This window comes from Podarcis melisellensis (assembly GCF_964234715.1).
Source record: "Podarcis melisellensis genome assembly, chromosome: 4".
Taxonomy (NCBI): Eukaryota; Metazoa; Chordata; class Lepidosauria; order Squamata; family Lacertidae; genus Podarcis; species Podarcis melisellensis.
Genome location: NC_138531.1, coordinates 48199430 through 48226231, shown reverse-complemented (window position 1 = coordinate 48226231; position 26802 = coordinate 48199430). Strand labels below are relative to the sequence as shown.

The 26802-nt window shown below is 42.6% G+C and overlaps 1 protein-coding gene across 3 annotated transcripts; it reads left to right on the top strand.

The window, feature by feature from the left end:
• The first annotated feature begins 509 nt into the window (after positions 1–509).
• On the top strand, positions 510–25173 carry NDP (norrin cystine knot growth factor NDP). 3 transcript variants are annotated; one of them, XM_081908845.1, is made up of 4 exons: positions 510–698; positions 1211–1356; positions 19850–20208; positions 24282–25173. In XM_081908845.1, the coding sequence occupies exons 3-4, from the start codon at positions 19990–19992 to the stop codon at positions 24507–24509; spliced, it is 447 nt and encodes a 148-aa protein (XP_081764971.1). In that variant the 5' UTR covers positions 510–698; positions 1211–1356; positions 19850–19989; the 3' UTR covers positions 24510–25173. The 3 variants fall into 3 exon arrangements, with proteins under 3 accessions (XP_081764971.1, XP_081764972.1, XP_081764970.1); XM_081908846.1 differs by having other exon boundaries at positions 510–1356; positions 19853–20208; XM_081908844.1 differs by having other exon boundaries at positions 510–1356.
• Positions 25174–26802: the final 1629 nt, after the last annotated feature.

Below are 26802 nucleotides of genomic sequence, written 5' to 3'. Positions count from 1 at the left end.
TCAGGGGGACGGTCTGCCTTTTTGCAGGTCCAGCCTCCTGATCAGATAGGCACTTGTGAATGGCAAGATCTGCTCCCTCTGTGCTCTTCAGCCCTGGGTCCAAGCCTTTATTTTTAACCAGCTTGGCGGCTCTGTTACCATTTGTGCGCACTGACATTAATCCTCCAAACACTACAGAAATATATGGCGGAACTGATAAGGTCTGTGGCGCTAGAGCAAATTGTATAACTTCCATCCCCTGTAAGCCCAGTGGGAGGTGATTTTACAATTCCCACATAATTTCATAAGTATAAAAGGTAGTGAGCTTAGTATCGGTTGTATGGCACTTTTTTCCGCTGTTTAGTTCCATTTTGCTCATCATTAGAAGCGGATTGTTAACATTATGCTCCTGGCACATAAAGCTTAAGCAAAAAAAAGTTTTAAAGATTGGACACAGAGGGCGGAGAGGTGATGAGTTCACTCTGTCTTTCTGATCATTAATATGTGAGTCCCGGAGAGAGCTTGCTTAAAGCAGACTTCCAAGAGAGCAAGGAGAACGATGCAAATGTATGCATGTTCATTCATTTTAATGACAAGGCAATACAATACGCCCTGTCTGATCAACTGCAATAAGTCAGTACCTCTTTCTCTCTCACACACAGGATTCAAGTCATAAATCTAGCATCAATAACTTACTCTTCAGACAAAACCTCATCAAGGTGACTGTGGAAGCGGTTACACTTGGTAGATGTTTTCCTGAAAAGTATTTCTCCCCCCCCGCCCCCCCCCAATTTGAAATGGCAAACAATTAGCAGAGGTGCAAAGGAGCTTGTCTCTGACCAAGTGATCTGGCAAATTTAGGCGGGACAGAATGAAATTTGGACCTGAACCTCCATAGCCTTGTATGCCATCACAGGAAACATCCTGAAATTTCAGTGTATTTGCATCCAGTTTTCCAGTTCTCCAATGAGAGAAGTCTGTGCAGAAGAAGGAAGCTTGACTGGTGGTGTTTAGTGATTTCTCAGATAACAAGAGCTTCACATTTCTGTGGAATTCCCATTTGCTTGTGAGCTGCCGCTGCCGCTCGCCTGATTGATATATGACTGCAATGGCACTTTTCCATTTGACATTCTCTCTCTCTCTCTCTCTCTCTCTCTCTCTCTCTCTCTCTCTCTCTCTCTCTCTCTCTCTCTCTCTCTCTCTCTCTCTCTCTCTCCTGCTTAAACAACAGCCCTAACTTTTGTGTGTTGCAAATATAAAAGGCAAGCCATGTGACAGGGGGACAGAAGAACAAAAGCATTTGGAAGTAACAAGACCTCTTTTTCGCTCTGAGTTGCCGGAGTCCAAAGGAAGGTGAAAGCGGCGCGTTTTGCAAAGGTAAGCAGGCAGGGATCGGAGAGATTGGATCAGAACGCTAAATATCACCTTGTGCTTAATGAGAATGATTTGTCTTTTGACAGCCCCGCGTTCTTTAAATATCCTGCTTTATTGTTCACGAACTCAGATTTCATTAGCGATTGCCTAAAGATTCGCTGCCTACTAGATCTTTTTTATTTATTTATTGCCAGCGTGCCTTTAATCATGTGTCTCCTGAGGATGCCAGGGGGCAGTCAGTGGGGGGAAAAAAAGAATGAGTCCTTCTGGGGATAAAATAACTGCAGCATTAAATCCATCTCATCTCCGCGCAGGGGCTTCTCGGTTTGTACTGACCCTCGTTTGTACGAGGCTGAACTGGAAGGGGGACAGGCAGCTGAGTTGTGCGAGTCCAAAAAGGGGGCTGAGGGGTATCTCCAGCGCTGCCTTTGTCCCATGACAATGGGACTCCATGAACGCAGGCGAAGCTCCTGCTTTAAAACGGAGATGTGTTTACTTTTATGACAACTAATGTATGCTGATCCTCTGCCAGTCATCTGCTGGAGGGCTTGGAATAATTCGAAACAATAGGCAATATTTATTTCTAGGGTTGGGTGTCATCCCTTGCGAGGTTTTAGGTTTTGTTTAGGATCTCCCACCCCCCTTCCTCCCTTTTGTATTTATCCAAACTTCTGGGAAGTTTTGCCACGGGGTGCACAGCACTGGTTATGGATTAGGATGGATTTAATATGTGCATTTGATTGGTTAGGAACGGCGAGGGAATCCACAGTGTTTGTCTTGGCTGCAGAACAGAGGAGATATATTGAGCAGTCGGCTTACGCCGTCAGCACAACCAATAATGCAGGGGGATGTCTGTTCGGCAGATCAAACCAAGGATGCTCAGGCAGGGCAAAGCTCTCAGAAATAATTTGCCAGCCTCCCCAGACCTCCTGTTGAAAGAAGTTTCTGACGCTGCCCTGGAATCACTGGGTGATAGCTCACTAAACCATATTGCAAGCAGATTCATTGAAACCAATGAGTCTACTCTGAGTAAGACTAATGTGACCCCCTTTTTTGGAGGGGAAGGTTTCAAATGTTCTATTTTAGAGCAGCATAATTCTGAGAGATAATAATATAATGGTGTTTTTTTTAACCAAAGATGTAATGGCAATTTTTATTTTCATTATTATTATAATACAAATGTATAGGTGGCTTCACATCATAAAGCCATAGAAGCAGTGCACACAGTAATAATAATAATAATAATAGAAATGAGAGCAATTCAGCAAACTCCAGAACAACAAAACTATCCATACAAGCTCTAAAAACAATACAAACATTTCACCAGATGTAAAATTGATCTTCCATAAATGACTGGGCTACACCTCAAAGAAAGCCTTCCTAAACAATAAGGTCTTCAGTAGGTGCCTAAGCATCATCATGCTAGGTGCTTGTCTGTTCTTTGGCTAGTTGTAATTCCAGAGAGCTGGAGCTGCAACACTAAGAGCCTGGTATCTTGCATAGGCAAAGTGCGCTTCTGAATATGTTACTCTCAGCAGTGTCCCATCAGAGGAGTGCTGTTGCTGGGCAGCAAGGAAACAAGGCAGCCCTTTAGATATTGTGGTCCTAAGTTGTTTAGGGTTTCAAAAGCTAAAAGCATGTTAAATGTAACAGCAACATCTACATCGAGGAAATTTAGTGGACAAATTCCTGAAGAAAACAGCATCACCAGTTGAATGAATATTTAAAGCAGCACGCATGATTCTAGCATAAATTTCATGTGGGCATGAAAGTGTTTTCTTAAGGCTGCATTTGAGGGGAGTGCTGCCAGCTAGTCTAAGATTCAGAAAGGAAAAAAGTGAACAAACGTCTCTGGCTCATCCCCCACTCTGAAGAAATAGGAAGAATAATAGTAGAATAAGTTTATTGCAAGTGATACAAGAATATTTTAAAGATAACATTTCCCCTATATGAAGTGTGATGTTCGCAATGGAAATGTGTGAACCACAGCAAGGCAAACAGACATAACAGAGAAAGTATATGCGAAAATAACCTAGAAAATAGGTTTGAAATTTGTGGCTAAGGACCATCTTCATTAGCCCTGGCCCCTTAATGGAAGCAACCAACCCAATTGTATAGAAATATTGTGTCATGCAATAATAAAAGACTGCTGTGCAGTTGGATAATTTCATTTTTTACTGGCTCTCCCCTTTTGTTTGTTGGTTTTGTCCCAGAAAGCTAGTGAGTACCACCCATTGATCCAGAAGGGTGATGTGATCAAGATGGGTGAACATAGCAAAAGCATTTGGATTTAAGTGAAAGTTAAAAATCGTGCAGCCTGAACCTCCCCTTTTGCTTGGACGTTGAATGGCAGAAGCTAGCTGTCATCACTGCTATGATTATACACTGGAAGGAGGCAAATGGCATCAGATTTGTGGATTCCAAAACAGTGTAATGTCATTCAAGAGGTTGGAGAGCTGAAAGACAAAGTCCTAATGCAGTAGAGAGATCCTCTGCCTTAGGAAGTTGCCTTACATCGAACCATCTGGCTCAGAATTGTCTACGATGGCTGAGAACAGCTCTCCAGGATTTCACACAGGGATCTTTCCCAGCCCTGCGTGGAGAAGTTAGGGATTGAACCTGGGACCATTTGCATGCAAAGCTTGTTCTGTGCCACTGAGCTATAGCCCTTGCACTGAAGAGTCTATTTCATTTATTGATTAAATTTGTATCATGCCTTTCCTCCCAGATGACTCCAGCATGGTTATTATATTTTCATCTTAGCTCTGTTTGGGTAGCTGAGGAATAATCCTGCAATAATTTCCCTCCGTTATGCTTACTGTCTGAAATGGCCTCTTCCACCATTTAAACGTTGACAGTACCATAGATGCCTCATGGTGGCTATGAAATTAACGACTTATGCTACATAAGCTATGTGAAATTTTAAGAGGATTATTTTAGATGGGAAGTCTAGGGCAGAAACTCCTGTTACACTTCTCCTGTTAAGAGCCATTCACAATGAATCGCTTCTAAAGAAGCACACCTGTAAATCTATCACATGCAACGCTGAGGATATATTTGTGGTTCAACAGACTTAAAAGCAGGCCGGTATGGATTCTGTGTGATCCTTGAAGGCAGGCATAGAATTTAGTGCTATGGGTGTGCAGAACTGAGCCTTCAGAGGATCTCTGTTTTCTAAAACTGGCTTTTGGTTCTTATTGCATTTATTATTGCAGTGATAAACCTGCAAGCATGTGGGCAACACAAAGTGAAATTTTAGAAACCAGAGTTGAGCTGAACAGGTTTCCAATGTTTCAGGGTGGCACGTTCAGTTCTCCCAAAGGGTTTTGCATAGCAGTAGCAGAACAAAGTCTATGAAATAAGCACACTTTTTTTTTAGTTAACACAGTTTGTTTAGGTTGCAGAATTCATGTGCCATAACCACCACATTGGAGTGCTAATGCAAAAGCTATCCAAGTTGACTGTCACTAATAGAATGCAATTTGCACATTGTCAGGGTGGGGAGACAGCTGCCTCTGTGGCGTTAGAAACACAAGCACTGATGTGCTCAAGTCAGATCTGGCTTGCCGTTGGCTGTCCGGTCTGCTTCTACCATTATCAGCAAAGACACTGTTACATCAGTGGAAGGAAAGAACTGTCTCTTCTTAGAACTCCTCATGCAGCTGTTTGCTGGGTTGAGATTCCTCAGAACTTAGTGAGATTCAGGAAAGAGATTTCTTCTTTATTGTGCATGCATGATTATTTGTGCTCATGATGATATCAGGACAATTATTCGTGATCAAGACTGTTTGTAAAACAAATTAGAGTAGTCCAATAGGCACATGCTTTATAGCAGGACTGGCTCAAACATTGCTGTACTTTAAGTAGAACTGAGCTACCACTGCAGTGGATCACCTTTGGAGAGGGACAGCACACTCTTAACTTATGGAATCCAGCACAGAGAGATGTGATGATGGTTGCTACCTTAGATGGCCTTTTCAAAGGTTTAGACAAGCTCACAGGGCATTTATTAGCCATGATGGCTAAATGGGCAGTGTAGCTTTGAAGATCAATTGCTGGGCACAAATGTGGGGAGGGCTGCGGCCTACCTGGCCTGCTTCAGAGCTTCCAAAGAGCATCTGGGGGGCCGCTGTTGGGAACATGATGCTGGTTTAGGAAGTCTCCAAGCCTGATCCCTCAGGGATACTGTTCTTCATCCTTCTGAGAGCAACACATGTATTTATTTGCACTCCACCTTTTCTCCAAAGAGCTCAAGGTGGGCCCCACCAGTTTTACTCAGACAACAATACATTGACATAGGGTAGGCTCAGAGAAAATGGCTGGTCCCAGATCAACCAGAGAGTTTCATGGCTGGGCAGGGATTTGAACCCTGGTCTCCCATGTCCTAGTCCAACACTGCAGCCAGCCCACCACAGTAGGAGTTCCGTGCCACCTTTCAGTGTGAAAGCCTCGCAAGGCAGCTTATGGACACAGTTAAAATATAAAATCAGTTCAGTAAGGCTGCAGTCCCATGCTCACATTCTATCGAACTCAGTAGGACTTACTTCTGAGTAGACATGTATAGGATGCACTAAGACGAGAAATTAAAGCAGCCATCTAAGTTCCCCTCCAGATGTGCATCTGGGATGATTTGTGCTCTTAAAGGTATCAGATGTGCTCCTGAATTTATTTATTTTTTAAATATATATTTTTATTGATTTTTAACATACAAAATTATATAACATACCACACAATTTATCACACATACATTCTTATTGGACTTCCATCAGCACCTCTGACAATCCTCCGTCTTAAACACTTCTTATGCATTTCCTAACTCAATATTGCCTTTACATCTCTTAACATAGCATCTCTCCTTCTCCATTTTTACAATATTTCTAATATTATTCCTCACAGAACTTCTTGCAAACCTACAAACGTCGTCTGATCATCACATATACCTTTCAAATAATTCGGAAATTTACTCCAGTCTTCGGTGAATTTCTGGTCCCTCTGGTTTCGGATCCTTCCCGTTAATTTATCAAGTTCTGCATAGTCCATTAATTTCACACATGTGGTCCTGAATTTAAACTGGTTTGCATCCTCAAAGTCTTTGAGACGGGTACATGGTCAATAGCTTCCAGGAAATACCCCCAACTTTTCATACCAGAAATGTTCCTTGCCTCATGTCCCATGCTGCCATGGCAATGTGCCACACTGAAGCCGTTTCTCTGTGACGTAAGCCTGTCCCACATGCTTCCAGCTGATGCCGTTTTTGTTGTACTGAGGGGATGTTAAGCAAGCAATCACAACCTGAATATTAAAAACTGTAAAAGTGAAAGTATAGTGCTGTCTTGGTGAATAACTCCTGCTTAAATAAAGCGGGGGAATGAAGTGGGTGACCCTCGTGTTGTGAGGGCTGGGGGAAGCTTTGCAGCTGGTGAGCCTCTTAATTTTCTTTTGGGTATTTGCATGAAAGCAGAGGGAGCCCAAATGGAGGCTCCATGTGCTCAGGGAGTGAGGGGAGGGCTGGAGGGGGGAGGCAGAGAAAGAGAAACAATGGTGTAGGTATGGCTGTGTTGGTAGTGGTCTCTCTCGCCTTATCCTTTGGGCTGAGTCAGCCCAGCTGGAGGGCACAAGGAAGGAGGGAAGGAGAAGGGGGAGAAGGGACTGGGTTTCTTGCTGCAAAGGAAGGAGAGAGAAGAACTGTGGCAATGCTGCTGACAGTGCTGCTGCCACAGCTGCAAGAGCCAGAAGAAAGGTGAGGGTGGCATGGCGGCATGGCATCACAGGGCAGCTTCCACTGTTGGGGGGGAAAGAGAGGGAGAGGGCAAATGGCAGGACTGGAGGAGTCAAAGGAGGCAGTGCAAAATCAATAATGCAGAAGCCTTGAAGAGCTTTTCTGTACTGGGGGGGAGGGGAGCAGACTTATATAATAATAGTAATAGCAATTTTATTATTTATACCCCACCCATCTGGCTGGGTTTCCCCAGCCACTCTGGGCAGCTCCTAACAGAATATTAAAAACACTACAAAACATCAAACGTTAAAAACTTCCCTAAACAGGGTTGCCTTCAGATGTCTTCTAAAAGTCAGGTAGTTGTTTATTTCCTTGACATCTGAAAGGAGGGTGTTCCACAGGGAGGGCGCCACTACCGAGAAGGCCCTCCCAGTACAAATCTACAACATCCACATGCAAAGTGCAATATGCTTGCTGCCGCATCCACCTGCAGTACATACAGTACCCATCTGAAGGTGCCCTAGAGCAGACTACAGTCTAGCACAGGAAGCGCAGTAAAATAATTTCAGAACCAAGACATCAGTGATGCAAACAAGAAAACATTAAGAACTGAAGGAGCACATTTAACTCGAAAGCAGTGTGAAATCAAAGGGGTTACAAGGCCCATTTAAAAGCTGAAAAGGAGAGTGGGGGGGGGGGGTCAAATGTGCATCCTCGATGAAGGAGCCACCACTAGGAAGGCCCTGACTCTGTGGGATCCATATTACTGAGCAGAATATGCGTAAGACGATTGTACTTGTTCAAACTCTTTCAGACAGGGATTACTATGAAGCCAGTGGGGCATGTCTAATAGAGTCAAAGAGTCTGACCTTTATGTAAAAGCTGCTTTGAGAACCATTCAATTCACAGGCAGGCTGTAAATCAAATAAATAAATAAATAAATAAATAAATAAATAAATAAATGCCTCTTTAGATTTTCTAGTTAAAATCTGCTTTTTGCCCTGAAGCACAAAAGGCTAGGTAATATCCTTTAAAAATGTTTCAAACTTTTCTTGTTTGGTCTCCTTTGTATTAAAGCAAATCATTTGGCACTTGCTGTCTTTTAAACTCCTGCTAAGTTTTCGATTTAAGAAAAAAAACAAATTCTTGTGGCAGTGAGTTCCACACGATAATTTGCACAGAAAAAGTGATTCATCACGTTGCTGCCTATTTTCAGTTGACTGCCTCTCCATGCCACTGACTATTCCTTTGTTCTTGTAATCTGAGAAAGGGGGACTGCAAAAGCTTTGATCTGGCATGCCTCTGTAATTCACTACTTTGTGTGCCACTCTGGGTGGTTGCTGGGAGGAGCGAATACTGTACATGCTCACTTCCATAATGAAACATAGATGTAATTGTATGAGCTCGTTTGCCTGATTCCCTGCCGATTATGATGTGGAATCCACCCGGGACCCCACAATTCTGGAGGGCCCACAATTCTGCTCCCACACGGGGAGAGCGAGAAGGAGAAGGAGGGAGGGAGGGTGACGCTGTCGCCTGGTCTGACTTATGATCAGCTGTTACTTCCTTTTTATGTGTGTCAGTGTGGAACATATTAAAATTTCTCAGTGACGGTATGAATGGAATCCCTCTGATGCCGCACCTCTAACTTAGCAGAACAATAAAAGCAAGGTTGTAGTAAGCCTTTGAGCAGCTGGCTGTCTATATATTCTCTCTTTTTTCACATAATCTAATTCAGAATAGAATCCGGGTAGCACAGGCACTACCACTTCCAAGCTCCACCGGCTCTCGTTCTGTTTGCTGGAATTTTGTGGTGCTGCTCTCCCAATCGTGGTACGTTATCTAAATGGCAGGCAATGTATTCTTTCTCACCATTTGTCCATCAAATGCTGAAGCCAGCTCATGCCAATGGGACTCTGAGCCACCAGGAATTCTGCTGGATCAATATTATTTTAGAGATTTACAGACAGACAGATGGATAGATGATAGATAGATGATAGATAGATAGATTAGATAGATGATAGATAGATGATAGATAGATAGATAGTTAGATATAGATAGATGATAGACAGACAGACAGACAGACAGACAGACAGATGATAGATAGATAGATAGATATAGATAGATGATGATAGATAGGTAGATATAGATGATAGATGATAGATATAGATAGAGATAGATAGATATAGATAGATAGATAGATAGATAGATAGATAGATAGATGATAGATAGATAGATAGATAGATAGATAGATAGATAGATAGATAGATGATAGATAGATAGAGATAGATAGATGATGATGTTAGATAGATAGATGATAGATAGATGATAGATAGATAGATAGATAGATGATAGATGATAGATGATAGATAGATAGATAGATGATAGATAGATAGATAGGTGATAGATAGATAGATAAGAACTGAATCATTGTTAGGGGAGTCTGCCAATAAGGTTCTCATGCTTATTAATACAGCAGAGCTATAATCCACGTTGACATGGCCTTGCAGGCAAGTTGAGGATTTGAGTTAATGTTCAGAGTCTGGTTTGGTGAAGGAAGGTCAGTCATATCATGATAGTGACCCACATGTCACTGCCACAACACTCAGGCTGGGGCTGGATGGGAGCTTCAGAGCATGCCACCCACCTTGTTGAAAGAAACAAGTTGATATCTGAGGACCTTCCATCCTTTTTCATCCAGTCCTTCCTTCAAGGAAATGACAAGTTTGACTGAATGAATCCAAAGGAAAGGATTTACTGTAATTCCTGACAAGGGTACACTGCAATGGAATTACATAGGGGTTTTGTTGGGGGACACACACACTGTTTTCATTCATTATTATTATTTTGATCCTTTGTGGAAATTTCCCAGTGATTTCCTCAAGAGAAAAAGCAATGAGTGACTGAAAAACACTTGCATATCTGCATATTACATACTGTCTTCTATTAGAAGCAAATCAACCATCCTTAAGGAGCAGGAGTGGGTGGTCTGGAGGGTCATCACTGCTATACACCTGGCCTTTGGTTGGTCATTTTGGTGCTGCTTAAAGGAAGGTGGAGAAACAAAGGCGGACGACTCTGGGGTTGCGGCGCTCATCTCGCTTTATTGGCCGAGGGAGTCAGCGTACAGCTTCCGGGTCATGTGGCCAGCATGACTAAGCTGCTTCTGGCGAACCAGAGCAGCACACAGAAACGCCGTTTACCTTCCCGCTGGCGCGCTACCTATTTATCTACTTACACTTTGACGTGCTTTCAAACTGCTAGGTTGGCAGGACCAGGGACCGATCAATGGGAGCTTACCCCATTGCGGGGATTCGAACCGCTGACCTTCTGATCGGCAAGCCCTAGGCTCTGTGGTTTAACCCACAGTGCCACCCGCAAGGTTAGTGCAGTACAAATGCACTGGAAGATCCAATCTGGAGGGAGCATGAGTGGGTTTCTGCCATGTGGACTTTGCTGCTGCCTTCTCCCTTCCACTCTACCGGCAGTGCTGCAACCAGCCAGAGATCAGGGGAGCATCACTGCCCCACCATGCTTTCTGCTACTGCTAAATAGTGATCAAGTTTTTGAGTTCTCCAGGCTTTTTCTTCAGGCTTAAGCAAAACAGGGAAAGTGGGAGAGAGCTAGACATTATGCAGAAACCTAGAGGTCTGCAGAAAATGACAGTCTTAAGACGGAGTACAGGACACATTAGGCAGGCTTAATTTGATTAGTCTCTGGTAGAGCGTCCTGAAATCTGGAAACAGATTTTGGGTTGCACCAAAGTCTGCTGGGATAAAGAAACAATAATGAATGTTCTCCAAATTTTTTTTTAAAAAAGATTATAACATACAGCAGTTACTCAGATCCATTTCCAGCACCTGGATCCCTTGTGAGACAGAGAACAGAAGTAAAGAGAAGTTTGGCAGTTTTTATTTTAAGCAACGTTGGAGGTTGATTTTGGGTGGTGCACTAAGAGTCAATAGAAGTCAAACTGGGAGACTCTCCATATGGGTGTTCTGATGTGGATGCCTTCTACAACATGCTGTTGACACAATAATAGTGCATTAGTGGTGAAATTATTCTACTTTGTTAGCTGTCCAGCGACATTTCTCTATTAGTACCACATTAATGTTGTCTGGAGGGGCTATAGTGCAACGAAAGCTGGACAACAAAAACTCAGAGCATTTGTGGTATGAAAAGTTATCGGTAGTTTAGCAGGAAGTTACAGGATACACACAGACTGGAAATGAAACAGTATGACTGTCCTCCCCCCCCCCCCATGTAGCCACAAATAATTTTGAAAGGAGGATTGAGTATGATTCCTCTGATAGCATCACTGGCACAAATAATAATGAATTATTTGTAGGAACCAAAATGCAGGTGGCATGTCCCATCTTCACATAGTATAATATAATCTTCCTTCAGTTTTAAAAGTCTTCAAATAACAAAAATGGTAGGTGGTCATTTTGGTCTTTTAGGGAGAAAAGAATCCAAAAGCCACAGTGAGATTTTATCAGAACTCAAACTCTAGAATTCTACCTTCCAGATTGTGGAAGAGTTCTGGAGAACTTGAAAGCTTGCTGTTTACCTTGCAACATGTTTGTTGGTTTCTGCATTGGTTTCTAGATCTTTTTGAATGAACCAGCATGGCTACCTACAACATTGTTTTTGTCTTCTGTGTCCATTCAATAATCCTGTGCCAAGCAACAGTACCCATTGCACATCACCATTTTAAGGCGGCACTAGTGAAGCTTGTGAAGCTGTTGCCAGGCCAACAGGGAACAGAGGTCGGGGTAGGAGGGGAGAGAAAAGAAATGTTAACTGTGCCTTTTTCTATGGAGATGGGAAGAGGACAGTCCCTTCCACTTTGGCTTGCAAGCCAGAGCAGAACTCTTGCCCCAAATATCAGTCCAACTGACACCAGATATCTTAATTGAACTTTGTGGTCTTTCTCCTATATATCACTGTTAAGTGCAATTCCATGATTAGAGGTCTTGATGCTACTATGTCTGTTGTAAACAGTTACAATCAATCCCCCCGCCCAGTGCAAAGCTATTATCCTGCAATGCCCACAATCAAGTTACTATCCATATATTGCTGAACTAACAAGAGCTTTCAGACAGAAAATAAAATGTATAGAAAAATATCTGGACTAGTAAGCTTCTGACAGTGCTATTTTATGCATTTTTAAACATAAATATGTCCCAATGAATTCAATAAGACTTACTCCCAGGTAAGCATGTAAAAGATTGCAGCCTGAATTGCTCTTCATTTACTTTCAAAATGCTGTCTATTCTCCTGTGTTTGAGAGGTGACATGCTTATCATATGATTATGATTACTTTTAAAAAGATAGTTAATGGGTATTGTTGGATAAAATTTCATCCGTGCCATCCCAAGTTCTCAAGCAACCAGTAAGGCAGTGAACTACTTGTCTGATGACTGATGGTGCTAAGGTACAGAATAACAATTGACACTTTAGGCATACTGTGTGTATACCTGAAATTTTATTGGTTAGTAACCTCATGGAAATTCTAGGCTGGGCGTTTTCATGCTGGTTCCCTGTCCAGTTGCAGAGCTGATAGGGACATTGTGGAACCAGCATAGACCATGCAGTCTCTAGAATCTCCATCCCACTATTGGCAATATGGTCTCTGGGTGTGAAAAGATGACCAACTGACAGCAGAGGCATGAGCCATATGGATGTTCTCCAAGGTGAGTAGAATCTCTGGGGGAGGGTCCCAACCAACAAGGTATCCCCCTCTCCCCATTTCTTTGCTGATAAGTACAAAGGACTCTCTTAATTCCTCACCAGTGGAGAAGTAAACAACAGGCATTTCAGATGTAAACCTTTCTTTTACACCAAAAAATCTTTAAAACTAGAGCAAATGGGTTTTAGAAAATGTTTTGAATTTAAGACCATTTTCAGCTGCTCACTCAGAGGAAAAGAGGCTAAAGTGATAGCAAATTACATAGCAGAACTGGCTTCCAGAAAATTACAGTGAAATCTTACTCTCCGACATCATCCTCAAAATGATGGGGTTATGCTGGAGAACTGACTACACAGGTGGATTCTGTCTTTGTATTGGAAGTACTCGACAGTTAAGAGGGGGCGTCATCGAGGACATAAGGGCCAGAAGTTAACAGACCCACCCTTAACTTTTGGACAATCTGACTACGGTGCCTCCTTGCTCTCGTCCAGAATGCTGTTTATATAACACTGGATTAGCGTGTGTGAATGGCAGGCCAAAGCTTCAACAGAAGTAGATCACGTTAGTTCTGCTGCAGCCAGAGTTACTCTTGTCCTTTATGTCAGGCAGGATCTAGCCCCGAATGTTTAAATTTGGTATCCATACAAAACCGTGCTGGGTGGGGTACAATTATTTCAGTTTGTTTGGAATTGTCTTTTATGTGGCTTCAGTTCTCTATTTTCACCTCTTTCTCTCTGAGTGGATCACAGCTGCTTTATGACTTCATCCGGCATTTTTAAGTTGGACAACAATGCAGTTGCGAGGGTTTCAAATGCACTCGCATCACTGTCTGCCTGCCCAGTCATCAGCCGTGCACAAATGCTTAAATAAGGAAGCATGAAGAAGGGGGAGGGAAACAATCCCACTGCAGGAATATTTATTTACCGACAAAGGGCAAGACCTACTGGGCACTTCTTCTCTCTGTGCCACATGGAAACAAAGGGGAGATGAGCCAAAGCACACTTTTTCTCTTGCTAAGTCCCTTTCACACTACTGTGCCAGAGAACGGTTGTTCTGTTTAAAGCAGCATTAGGGTGGAGCAATGTTGAATGTTGCATTAAATGAAGGCTTGATAGACTGCAAGGAAAAATGCAAGAGGAAATCGTTGCCGTAATTTAAATTTTGGCGATTGAGAGGACATAGCACTTAGCAAATATCCAATATCAATATAATGGCACGAAGATTAGCAGAAGAGAAAATACTCAGCGTCAACCCCTGATGTTCTTTATCTAGCAGTTTTTCAAGCACACCCCCCTAATTTCCATCTGATGTTCTCTTTCAGGCATACATACGGAACGGTGCCTAGCGCAGCCAAACCTTGCATGTGTTTCATATGAAAACTTTTCTCTAGTTTTTGGATATTTGGTAACAATGACTTAACCTCTTTTATGTGCTGATTAAGTTTCATTTTGCATGGAGGACTGCAATAAAAGTTATGGCTTCACAAAGAGGTGGTTAGAAAAATGGTTCCACGTGGTGGCAGCTTGCATCGGAATTGCCCCAAAGAGAACACAAGTCAGGGCTTTGTCAGAAAGCACATTATGCTTTGCGCACTGGCTGGAGGCTCCAGATCAGATTCCTATAAGGCAGAAAGTGGGGAACCTTTTCCAGCCTGGGGCCAAATTTCCTCCTGGTCTATCTTCTGTGGCCCACATGTCAATAGCAAGTGGGCAAGAGGCAGAAGTTTGTGGAGATGTGAGTCTCACCTTTGCACAGCAGGCTATATTCCACCCATGCAAAAGTTAAAGGTTTCTGACTTTTGCCACACACTTCTTTTTCCTATATCCAGGCCAACAAGAGACATTGTCACAATTCAATGACATACCTTCTCCCTGCCAGGCAAAGACAGCAAGCACCAGTAAGCACCAGCAACATGTGTCTGGAAGCTGGGAAAGCAAGGCTGCCCCATCTATGCTTCCACAGGGACTTCATGTTCCTAGATCCCCTTGTTTACAGCCATGTACACACACCCATGTACACACACACACCCTAAATCCACAGTTACCAGGAAGGAACATGGCCCTCAGACATGTTCCTGTGTCTGCCTAATTTCCCCTGTAGCTAGTAGCACTAACCCTCAGCTGCTGTTTTTATTTACTCATTCTGCTGGTGGTTTTATTATTACATTATATTGCACTGCAAGATGTGATAGGAGGGAGTTGTTCTGAAAAGCAAGGTATAAATCAAACCAGGAAATAGCATTGATATAGCACTATAGTGTGTTCAAACCACTTCAGATACATTAACTTGTTGAACTCCTTACAATCACCCCGTTGTTGTAGATCTCATCCCTCGCCACTGATATTGTATGTGTGTGAGAGAGTGTAGAGGCTAAGGGAGAGTATTGTGCTTAGGCCTACCTAGCGGTTTCATGGCAAAAGGAAGCAGAGTGCTTAGAGTGGCTCATGAAGAGAGTCTGCAAGAGGTCCATTTGCTTGTGGTCCTCCAGCAGGCACCATTCCATGCACACAGGTCACACCGGGATTAGCGGGAAGGGACTTGCTCCGAGCAGAGAGTCTGCCTCGTGCAGGGCTGCCATTTGCTTGCACAGCTAGCAGCTCCTTGAATTTTATGCCTATTATTAGATCTAAACCTGGCATCAGGTTGGCAGGCTTCGCAGCAAGAGCAACAAATCAATCAAGCAAACAAGCAGAAACTCTTCCAAATAAAACTCCAGCTCCGGAGATGGGAGGGCTGCGCTGGAAGCAAAATAGGAAGTAGCATTGCCCCAGGGCGTCTCGCCCACTACGGACCGTAACACGTTTAACTATTAAGTGTGTTTTACTCATTCGTCCTATATTCTGAAGTGAGTAGTCAGTTTTGTCCCCCAGTCCTGCTTGAGCCAAGCCCAAGCAGATGCTTGACAGTGTTTCTGTAGAATAAAGAAGGCATGTGTCCTGCATGACAGAGGACAATTCTCTATTTGAAGGGCCTTCCATCCTAAGTCCACTTTAAAGCTAAACAGGAAGGTAGAGAAGAGACCTTGAAGTTGCCTACTAGATAGATAGGAAACTGAGAAGGTACAAAAGTCACCTGGTCACCATCTTCCTCACTATGGTGGGATGTATTGTGTGTTTCTATTTAAATTAATGTGATCATTTCTAAATGATCACCTACTCATCAAAATCAGCACACACACATTTCATGCACATCTGTGCCTCCGTTTTAAAATGTTGTGCGAGTGGCCCTCCTACTGTAGGACATTGAGCTTTCTATCTTCCTTTGGTGCTACGATATGGCAGCCTGCATATGCAGATAACATAGGATTGTGGTATAGCCTCACCTGCAACTGTTGCACAGGGCACACTCTAAAAAGTATGGTAGTTCATGCTAAGCATAAGCCCTAGAAGAATCCACCAGCTTGTTCTTTCCCACATACCCAGCTGACCTGGGACACAGAGGTAGAGCTTTGGCCTGGGTGAGCAGCCAGATGCCTGGCATAAAAACCGCACAGCAGCACAGCGGCATGTCTAGTGAAGTGGCAGCTTATCAGAGGGGGTGGGGAAGGTTATGGCAGGCCTCCATGGGAGCCGCTCCTCACCCTGTGCTTGCAGGGCCCGCAATTGTAATTTCCACTTTCCCACCACATTTCTTGTAAATGTATGTAATCATCTTTATTGCCGTTTCTGTAATTTTGGCCTCTTTTTCATAGCAGCTTATTTGGAGCTAGTGCTTCAAGGACCACCACAGAGTTGAAAGGAGGCTCTGTAGGATTCTCTGCTCAACCCTGCAGCCTCCTCCATCAGCCCATGCAGTCGCTGGCTTTTCTAAGTGCCACCATGCAAGTCAACCCTGTCCAGTTCACCACCAAGTAGTGTTGGGTAGGGATGGGAGACGGGAGTAATTTGATTCTGTTCACCTCTAAAGGTGAAGCTTTCTAATCTGGCACTTCCAGAACGAAAAGAACTGAGCTGTCCTTCAAAATTTGCGTTTATCTGAATTTTGCAATGCCACTCTTCTTCCAAGTACAGTGTTACCTTGGTTTACAAACACTTCGGGTTACAAACTTTCCCCAGGATGACAACAGAAATTGCATGCCAGCAGTGCGACAGCCGCGGGAGGCCCCATTAGCGAAAGCATGCCTCAGGTTAAGAACGGACCTCCGGAACGAATTAAGTTTGTAACCCGAGGTACCACTGTAATGTAATGCCTAGAGGAAGATAAAATGTACATATAAATGCATATATTGGTGAGAATAGCATGCAAAAATAAATTATGTTAGCGGAGATTGTTTTATAAGTGTTTGTTAGACAAAGGTGCATGTGTTAGGAGAAATTCTTGCAAAGATGTTGATGAATTTTCACAAGGCCTTTTGGGGGGGGCAAACTGATTTGGAAATGTGAAGAAACAGGAAAGAGAGAGAGAGAGAGAGAGAGAGAGAGAGAGAGAGAGAGAGAGAGAGAGAGAAACTGAAATAAAAATTGACAGATTTCCCCCTGATGGTAGAGAGGAGCCTGTGGGTGGATGTGCCACCACATGGCTCAGAAGTCCATTGGATAGAGCAGATGAACATGAGCACAAGTAGGTCTTGGGAAAGATATGGAGAAGCCTGTTCTCAAGCTAAACTAAACACGGTCTATTGCCATATAGTTTGCCCCTGCAGGCAGGTATTTCCATTCACAAATCGTGTTTGAGTAAGTGAACCAGACTGAGAATATGGTGGAGAGGGATAGGGGAGGCCACTTGGGAGGCTGGATCCAGCCTGCAGACTGTGGGCTAATTACCTGGGGTTACGTCCTTTAGCTTGCCTGCCAACAAGAGGCATGTCACTGTTCAAATTGCCCACCTGGAGCAAGGAAAGATGGGGAAACAGCTAGTGGTTGGAACAGGGGAGCAGCCTTCTATGTCCTTCAGTAGGAATTCAGTGGCCAGCCCAGTCCTACCACTGGGCAGGGTGAGGAAGCCTCCACATGCAGCTGTTTTGGGGTTATGAAAGAGCAGCAAATGGCTTTTTAATTCATGATTTCTGTGTTCTGAATTTATGATTCTTTCATTTTTGGTTACTGTACTCCACATTTATGATTCTTAAAATTTATGGTTATTGTATTTTAAATTTATGATCCTTTAATTTAGGGTTATTTAATTTAATTTATGTGTTTTGTACTTAACGGCTATTATTTCATTTCATTTCTGTTTATTGTATTTTGACAGCTGAGGAAGGGGAGAGGGAGAGGTGCTTGTGAGGTTTTCTGCGCCAGATGCCAAAATAACTTGGCTGCCTTTGGCCTTTATGCACCTAGACATGTGGGAAGCAGCAAAATGTCTTTGGCCAGACCTGCTCACTGATTAACATTATTTCTTCTCCTCATATTGGTTGGTTGGACTTGACTGACATATCTTATATGCTTCTTGAAAATGAAGTTGTTGGTTTATTGGTGGGGCTGAAGTTGCAAGATCTGCAGCTGTTGCTATTTTATCAGGTGGCTCATCTATATATTTCACCTCTGTCAGCCTGTCTCTGTGTACCAGTTGCTGGGAATTGCAGGTGGGCAGAGTGCTCTGGCACTTATGTCCTGCTTGTGTGCTTCCCACAGAGATCGGGTTGGTTGGACTAGATGAGCTATTGGCCTGCTCCAGCAAGGGTCTTCTTATGCACATATTAGAGAAATGATATAAAACATTTCTTGGTGAATAAAGAGAAAGTACAACAGGACATCTATTCTTCCAGTGTCAAGAGCTTCAGATTTTCACTTATCTCGAGCAGGAATATCAGGAGGTTTTAAAGAATATATGTTTCTAGCCCTCATCATTTTATGAAATGCCACCACTGATACTTCATGTCAGGGGTGGGAAACCTGGGGGCCAAATGCAGCCCTTCACATCTCTCTCTGATCCTCACATGATATCCCCCATTGAATCTGCTTGGTGCACTCCTTGAGAGCTTCTGGAATGTGTTTTTGAACTGTGATAACGCCGCTTACATGCCTGGGTAGATAGAGGATGGAGAGATGGAGAGACGTGTGTAGAAATCTCTGGCATCCATACTGCTGGAATGTAGCCTACTGTGCAAAAGCAGAGTCTCGTCCGTTGCCAATAAACTTGGCCCTCAGGCTGATAAAGGTCCCCAACCTTTGGTGCACTATGTGAGTTGATCCTAGTGTGACTTAAAGCAAATGTATGTGGCTTTGGGGGTTATTTGCTGGAGCTTCTTGGGATTTATTTATTTTGGCTTAATGCAAGTAAATAAACATTTCCATACAGGTGAACAAATTTAATATAGTCAAGTAGTGGCTCCCATCTCTTTCTTTGAGATGGAAAAACCTGACTCTTATAATGTATGGTCACAGAACCTCCTATTAGTAAAATCTCATTCAGATTCGTTTCAGATCAGGATTTGTGAAACATGGGTGCCCTCTTACTTATGAAGGCAAGAACGTTTCCCCCTAGCTGCAGACACACCCTCAAACACATGCCGTGTGTGTGCTCACGCACCCTTTGTGGATGTGTAGGTAAGATCTCTTTGCTAGCAGCAAGACTGCACAATTATTTTCACATATGTTCCCTACATCTCAGTCCATTTCAGTGGACACAGCTGTGTGCAGAGCACAAAAAAGCAAGTCTATCGTTGGGGCAATCACTGATTAGAATGGCTGAACAGATCACTGGAGAGAGGGATGAGCCCAGTGAATTAATTTTCGTTTCTGCTTTGAGCCAACATTTCCATCTTTAATGTAACTCTCTTTAATCCTCTGGAACACACCTTTCAATTTTTCATGCGAATCCTCAGGCCTTTTAATGTTCAGAAATCCTCAGGTGCCTTGCTAAATAATTGACACTGAACGGAACCGACTGGAGACTTCATTGCATAAACACATTTTCTGCAATATTAAATGTCCTTATTATTAAAACATTGATAGAAGAGGCTTTCAGCCTTGCGAGGCTTTGACCTCTTCTTCCACCACACCTACAATGGGATGATGTTTGCTCAGTAAGTTTTTCTTGGCCGAGAGCGGTCTTTTGAGCTTTATTATTATTTATGCCTAGTTCACTCTAGAGGCCATTTTGTTGTTTTTTCAGGATCTTAATTTATTTATTTTCTATCCCAGCAGCCATGCAGGAGATGTTCTGATGGATTATGCCCTCCACAAATGCTTAACTCAAAACCAGCAATGACAAGCCAGAGACTTAGCACAGAGCTCTCATTTTCCTCGAAAGGGACTGGGCCTCAGTCTTTAGAGTGCTTCTGATGCTCTGCCTCCCTCTACTGTATTTCCCGAGAAGTTCTCTAACGATGGGAAATCATGTATTAGCCGCTTCCATTTCTATGCTGTCCCTTCTGGCAATAATGGGAGACACAGACAGTAAAACAGACAGTACTTTCATGATCGATTCAGATCCAGACCGCTGCATGAGGCACCATTATGTGGATTCCATCAGCCACCCTTTGTACAAGTGCAGTTCAAAGGTAAGTGCTATCTTAAACTTCTCAACCTTTCTTACATGCAGCCTTTCTTCTTCCCACCCTTTGCACTGCAGACCTATGTGCCATATCTCAAAGTCTCCTCAGTTTCAAAAGCAATTTGCCACGAGGCCTGAACTGCAGTTCAGTGTTTGAAAGTAGTCACACTGTTCTTTGGAGGCAGGAAAACCATCACTCTTTCTGGAAACTTGCCTGAAGTAACTGCCCCATGACGATGCCAGTTCTGTCTGATTCATGTGATATAATTTTTGATACACCTGCTTGAAGAAATTTATGAATTGGCCAATTGCAAATCTAGTCAGCTCAACTTCCCTTGAGTGAGGTGGCAATTTTTCCAACCACTCCAGTCACAGAAATTGTTGCTGACATATTTTTGATCTGTCAGTTCATATATATTAAGTTTCTCCACATGAGCACATTCCTAGAGGAGGCATGGACTGCCTGCAGGGACACAAAATAGATTATGTGAATTGGCACTCAGCTTTTATGGCTGCAGAGTTGCGTTAGAAAATGTGACAGCAAGAAATGCTCTGAAAGGTACATTTATAAATTGAAAAATATACCATTTAAAAATTCTAACATGTTCACTCAGAAATGTACCAGAGTACAAGCAAACAAATACGTACCGCTAAAATAGGGAAATTAGCCACACTCATCCGGATTATATTTTCTTGTGTGCTGATTGAGTTGCTGCATTCACTGAAAAGACACAGTGTAGGCTGGGGAGATTGTTTTGTATTGTGTGGAAATTTTCCTGACTCAGCTCAGTGTTCAGGACTGTCATCGTCATTCAGGTTGTTTTAAAGTACCGTATTTTTTGCTCTATAAGACTCACTTTTTCCCTCCTAAAAAGTAAGGGGAAATGTGTGTGCGTCTTATGGAGCGAATGCAGGCTGCGCAGCTATCCCAGAAGCCAAAACAGCAAGAGGGATTGCTGCTTTCACTGCGCAGCGATCCCTCTTGCTGTTCTGGCTTCTGAGATTCAGAATATTTTTGTTCTTGTTTTCCTCCTCCAAAAACTAGGTGCGTCTTGTGGTCTGCTGCGTCTTATAGAGCGAAAAATACGGTACTTCATCTAGTCATTCCCTTCTCAGCCCAGACAACTTCATTTGTTACAGAGTTCCTGATATGTTTCATATTGTGAATGAATTAAGGGGAAAGTGTGACTGACCGTGTAGACAGCCTCTCCTTCAAGGTGGTGGTGCTACCATCATATTTTAAAGCAGAACTTCCATAATGAGTGGAAAGACCAGAGATTTCCTCATCACCATCAGAAACTTCTGTAGCCCCCCTGCCAAGTCCCTATGATTTTTAGTTTCTGTGAATTATTAGCAAGAAAAAGAAGAAGAAGAAGACCTCAAGAAGAATTTTCAAAAATAAAAATTTATAGAATATGAAAATGTCCCTAGAAAATTGCATTTCAGTAGGGCACAAGAATACAATTTCCCTCTTGCAATATTCATATTATTCATATTATTACAGGAAAGCTTGAGGAAAGTTTTTTACCAAACTGTATCAGGCATTTTCTAAAGACATTTTACTATTCAATACATTTCAATTTTTCAATACAATTTGAGTTCTTGGCCCCCTTTTGGTCTCCTTCTGTTTGGTGATGCCCCCTTTACCTATTTTTATGAATTGCTAATATTAGTATATATTTCATATATTCAAGACAATATACCCCAAAATAAAAATCAGTGTATTTTTTTGTAGTTACCTTGTAGACCTCATCACAATGAGACAAAAAGCTCTATTGAGAAATAATCTCACATGGATTGAAAGTAGGGCAGTGGGGTGGAATGGCCCTTCTGAATTGGGGATGGGCCATAGTTCAGTGGTAGAACATCAGCTTTGCATACAGAAGGTCCCAAGTTAAATCCCTGATAGCTTCAAGTCAGGGTTGGAGAAGACCCTGGTCTGAAACCCTGCAGAGTCACTGCCAGTCATTGTAGACACCACTGAACTAGGTGAACCAATGTCTGATTCGGTATAACACAGCTTCTTATATTCTTAATTACATTCAGTTGGTAGCAAAATTGAGGTAAAAACACACCACTTGCCTTTCTTAAGGGATATGAAATTCATTTGTGTCCACACATGTCCTCCTTCCATGACAGCTTCAGATCCAGTTTTCTTTTGATCCAAATGCAGTAGATGTGATTTACATATGGTTTCAAGTGATTTTTGGCCAACCTTTCCCTTTTCATTTAGAAACATGAGGAAATGCCAAAAAAGGTGTTTTTGCTTGAAATATTTTGCTTGGAGAAACTTGCTGTGGCTTAATAGCAGCTGTTGAGTTTTCTGCTCTGTTCTGCTCCGTGGAAGTGGGGAAGAGAGGCAGCGCCATCGATTGTAGCTCCAACACCTGCTGCTGTTGCTGACCATTTGCCCTTCTTTTCTCTGCAAAAACCAGCTCAAAAATCCTTACGGAGATTTGTCCCCATTATTGCCTGTTAAAAATGAACTTGCCTTCTCTGTTCAGCCTTTGAAAAAAAAGCAAACGACTGATACCAGCCTTATACTATATATAGGATAATGTAGACTAAACATATAAAAATACATGATGTATAAAAGAAATGCATAAAAGAAAAGTGCAAAACATAATATAAATCCTTCACAGAAGATTATGTCAACTGAAAACTGAAAACAACAATTCAGCTGGAGAAGGCCTGAGTAGAAAGAGCAGTAGAAAGAACAGTGCTTAAAGCATGGGTAGGCAAACTAAGGCCCGGGGCCTGGATCTGGCCCACTCACCTTATAAATCTGGCCCTCGGCTGGTCTGGCAATCAGCGTGTTCTTACATGAGTAGAATGTGTCCTTTTATTTAAAACGCACCTCTGGGTTATCTGTGGGGCATAGGAATTTGTTCATTTCCCCCCCTCCAAAATATAGTCCGGCCCCCCACAAGGTCTGAGGGACAGTGGACCGGCCCCCTGCTGAAAAAGTTTGCTGACCCCTGATCTACAGCAATACCTGTGCAACTGCAATGAAGGCCCTCTTGGTGATACCTACATACTGAATATGTGACACCTCCAACAAGGGCTCACCAGCTGAGCCCAGGGGCCAGACAGGAATATAGGGCAAGTGGTCTCTAAAAGCCTTACATACAATCAGTAAGGGATTTCCAGAAGGATAGCAGTGTTAGACTATTGCAGAGAAATCAGCTAAGAGTCTTGTTTCACCTAAAGACTGAGAAGTTTCTTATGCTTGACAAAAGTCTACTTGCATTGTGTGTCACTGTGTGCCACAAGACTCCTTTATATTATTATTAAATGTGGAAGATATCGGTGTCTGGGGAAATATGGTCCATAAAAACAAGAGAGAGGAATGAATGCCAATCAGTATTTAATTCTATAACAGTAGCAAGCCTAGAGTTGAGAGAAAATTCTCCATGCTATTCATGGGCAGTGGATAGGGTGAGGCATTTCATTACCCATGAATAGAACGGAGAATTTTGGGAGAGAATCCCAGAGGGAAGAATAAATTCTGTAACAGCATCTTGGGGCAGAGCTCACCATCAGCAATGGCAAGAGCATGGCTTCTTCTTCTTCGTTTGCTAAGAATGTTTTAATTAGACTGCTGTCATATCTATAATATTATTGCACACATACATGCCTCTGCCTCAGAAACACTACAGTAGATTCCTTTTTCTGCTTAAGTGCGTTAGAGGAATAGACAGGAAACAACTAGGAAAAGAACTGGGGTCCAAACTGGCCATTTCCAGGTGGCCACGGGTGCTAGATCACATGACTGGGTTTGCAACACTTCATATCTTACCCCTTCTGATCCATAATCAAAGCATTCTATATTTAAAAAAAACACCAAATATGCTGAAACAATGTATACAAAATGTAGCTGATGTGATAGAAAACTTAGGCCCAGAGTATATTTACCCATAATTAAATTATTAACACAATGCAGTGAGGCCTAAATGGGTTGTGAAGGGGGTTGTTTAACAGGAAACAGGTAGTTATGAACAATACAATTTCTGCCGGCATCACAAATTTGCACTGCTCTGGGGCTCCGTTCCTTGATTCCTTTGTCTCCTTCCTTTGCAGATGGTGCTGCTAGCTCGTTGTGAAGGACGTTGTACTCAGACATCACGCTCAGAACCAATGGTGTCCTTCAGTACGGTCCTGAAACAGCCCTTCCGCTCTACGTGCCATTGCTGCCAGCCACAGACTTCCAAGCTGAAAGCCATGAGGTTGCGCTGCTCAGGTGGCATGAGGCTCACGGCCACCTACCGTTACATCCTCTCGTGCCACTGTGAGGAGTGCAACTCCTAGGAGCAAACCTTCTGCAGCAGAAAGAGCGGGAGAGACACATGGTCTGCAGCAGAATTCTCAGAAGCACCAGCAGCCAAGGCTCGCCTTTTTGCCAACTTGGTATTACAGGTCTCACACAACCAAGGCCAGTTAAGCATGGATTTAATTTTCAGAGCTGCAGAAAGCAAATCACGATGTTGCTTGGGAATGTGCCAAATCACGAACAGACATCAGAATGTATATCTATGCTGAAGGGGAAAAACCCTCTTGTGGTGGTGGAGGACTGGTTTTTAGAAACCTATTTTTCTTGGGAAAATACTTTGGGTAGTTTTTCTGGTTCAGTATTTCTTTAAATCCTGAATAAGGGCCCGTGAGAAATTATGACTCTTCATTTTGAGCGCCCTGCCAGTAAAAGTAAAAAGAACGAAAGACATTATAGAATATGTACATTGGATGCTATTATGTGGGAAATGTTTTATTTTAGAAGAAGAGAAAGACTCCGTCCCTGTATGCAGAAGCCTATTGTATCTTTTAAATATGCCCATTAGTTTATATTGGCCTTGGAAATGGACTGTATTGATGGTAAAAGTTATATTTTATCTGGTCTCGCAGCCAAGTGCTGGACAATTTATTGTGGTTTAGGTGCAGTTACAAAATAAATAACAGAAAATTTATTGAACAACAAGTGCAGCTCCTCCAGTGTTGGGAAGTGGTGCTTACGATCAGGGACTGAAGCTTTGAAAATAGTTGTTTTCAATTGGGCCTCTTTGCTACTGTTTTAACTTCTATGCAGGGTCCAGAGCTTCCAAAATAGTAATAGCTAGTCTTGTTTTCCTTCACAATAGGCACAAGTTTAAATGAAGGGTTCTCTTGTTGGTGAAGACATGGTTTTTCATTACTTGGTAAGTGCATCATTGACTGATTACTTACATGGGTGAAATGGTGTCACCCATGTCATGCCCCTTGATACAACGTTGAGTACTGTACTATGTAGTGGGGCTGTATACACTCTTCTGCCCAAACCGCCCCCCCCCAAAAAACCCTAACCATTGTGGCATTTGTAATCAACAGCTTCCCTTCATTAAATACAAAGCAATGACACCAGAGTCTTACTTTAAGTCATGCATTTTCCCATTTTCCAATGGATATAAATTTATGTTTCCAAGATGAAGTTACAGTTGCACAGGATAGGATTATACGCAGAAATACATTAGAGTCTGAATTAGTCTAAAGGCTTATGAATTACTTCTTGTTGAAAGTTTAGGAGCGGGCGAAGCCATTGCAGTTACAGCTTTCTATGCCTAGCTTTCTGTGGTTAATATAAGTCCTGCCTTGGATGGCAATGTATTCTTCAGAACAATCAACCAGTTTTAGAAACTCTTTTCCTCCGCAGAAACCCAAATAGATCTACCATATGAGGAAATAATGTTCGCCCTGAATTCTTTGACTTCCAATCCAATCCTCCAATCACTTGTATTAAAGATCTAAGAGCTGCAGCCATGCTAATTTAGTTGGAGCAGTTTTACTGCACCACTCTAAATATGAGAAAAGAGTAAAGTTGGGGGCCAGAAGTGAGCAGGCAAGCAGCCCATCTGTTCTATGTCATCTAATCTGTCTGGAATAATTGCCATATATAGCAACCAGGATTTTGACAATTACATCACAGAGATTCCATTAAACGCACTGAAGGAGTCCCCAGTGTCTCTTGGGGAACGGTTGCCTGGCTAATGAAAACAACAAATGAAATGGCCCATGGAGTTTGTAGCCAAACAGCTTTATGACCTACATGCCCATAATTGTGATCATCCAGGGAACGCCACAGCTCTTTGTTATTGGCTTTCCATCAATAAGCTAAAGAAAATGGAGATTAGTGGCAGGTGTGAGCTGTTTTGTGCAGCTAAATTCATAGACAGGATATCATTCATGACAGAAACGTGAAGAACATGAGGTCATCATAGATAGATATACATTGCTTCATCTTGACTGATATTTCTTTCACCCCTCTGAAATTATTATGAACTCATGAGCAAAGCACTTAGGAGAGTCTCTCTCTCTCTCTCTCTCTCTCTCTCTCTCTCTCTCTCTCTCTCTCTCTCTCACACACACACACACACACACACACACTGCAGCGACTTTGTATTTCATTTGCTTATAATGGAAGCCTAGGCAAGTCTACTCAAATGTAAGTCCTATTGAGTTCAAAGAGACGTACTCCCAGCTAACTGTGCACAAGATTGCAGCATTACTATTTTAGTTATATTATAGTTACAGTTACCAAATTTCCATGTCTATGGCAGGATTGCCATATTGCAGA

Coding starts and splice junctions, on each gene's coding strand:
- NDP (XM_081908845.1), top strand. CDS start 19,990: ATGCTCTGCCTCCCTCTACTGTATTTCCCGAGAAGTTCTCTAACGATG. Junction 20,209..24,281: donor TGTACAAGTGCAGTTCAAAG/GTAAGTGCTATC, acceptor CTTCCTTTGCAG/ATGGTGCTGCTAGCTCGTTG.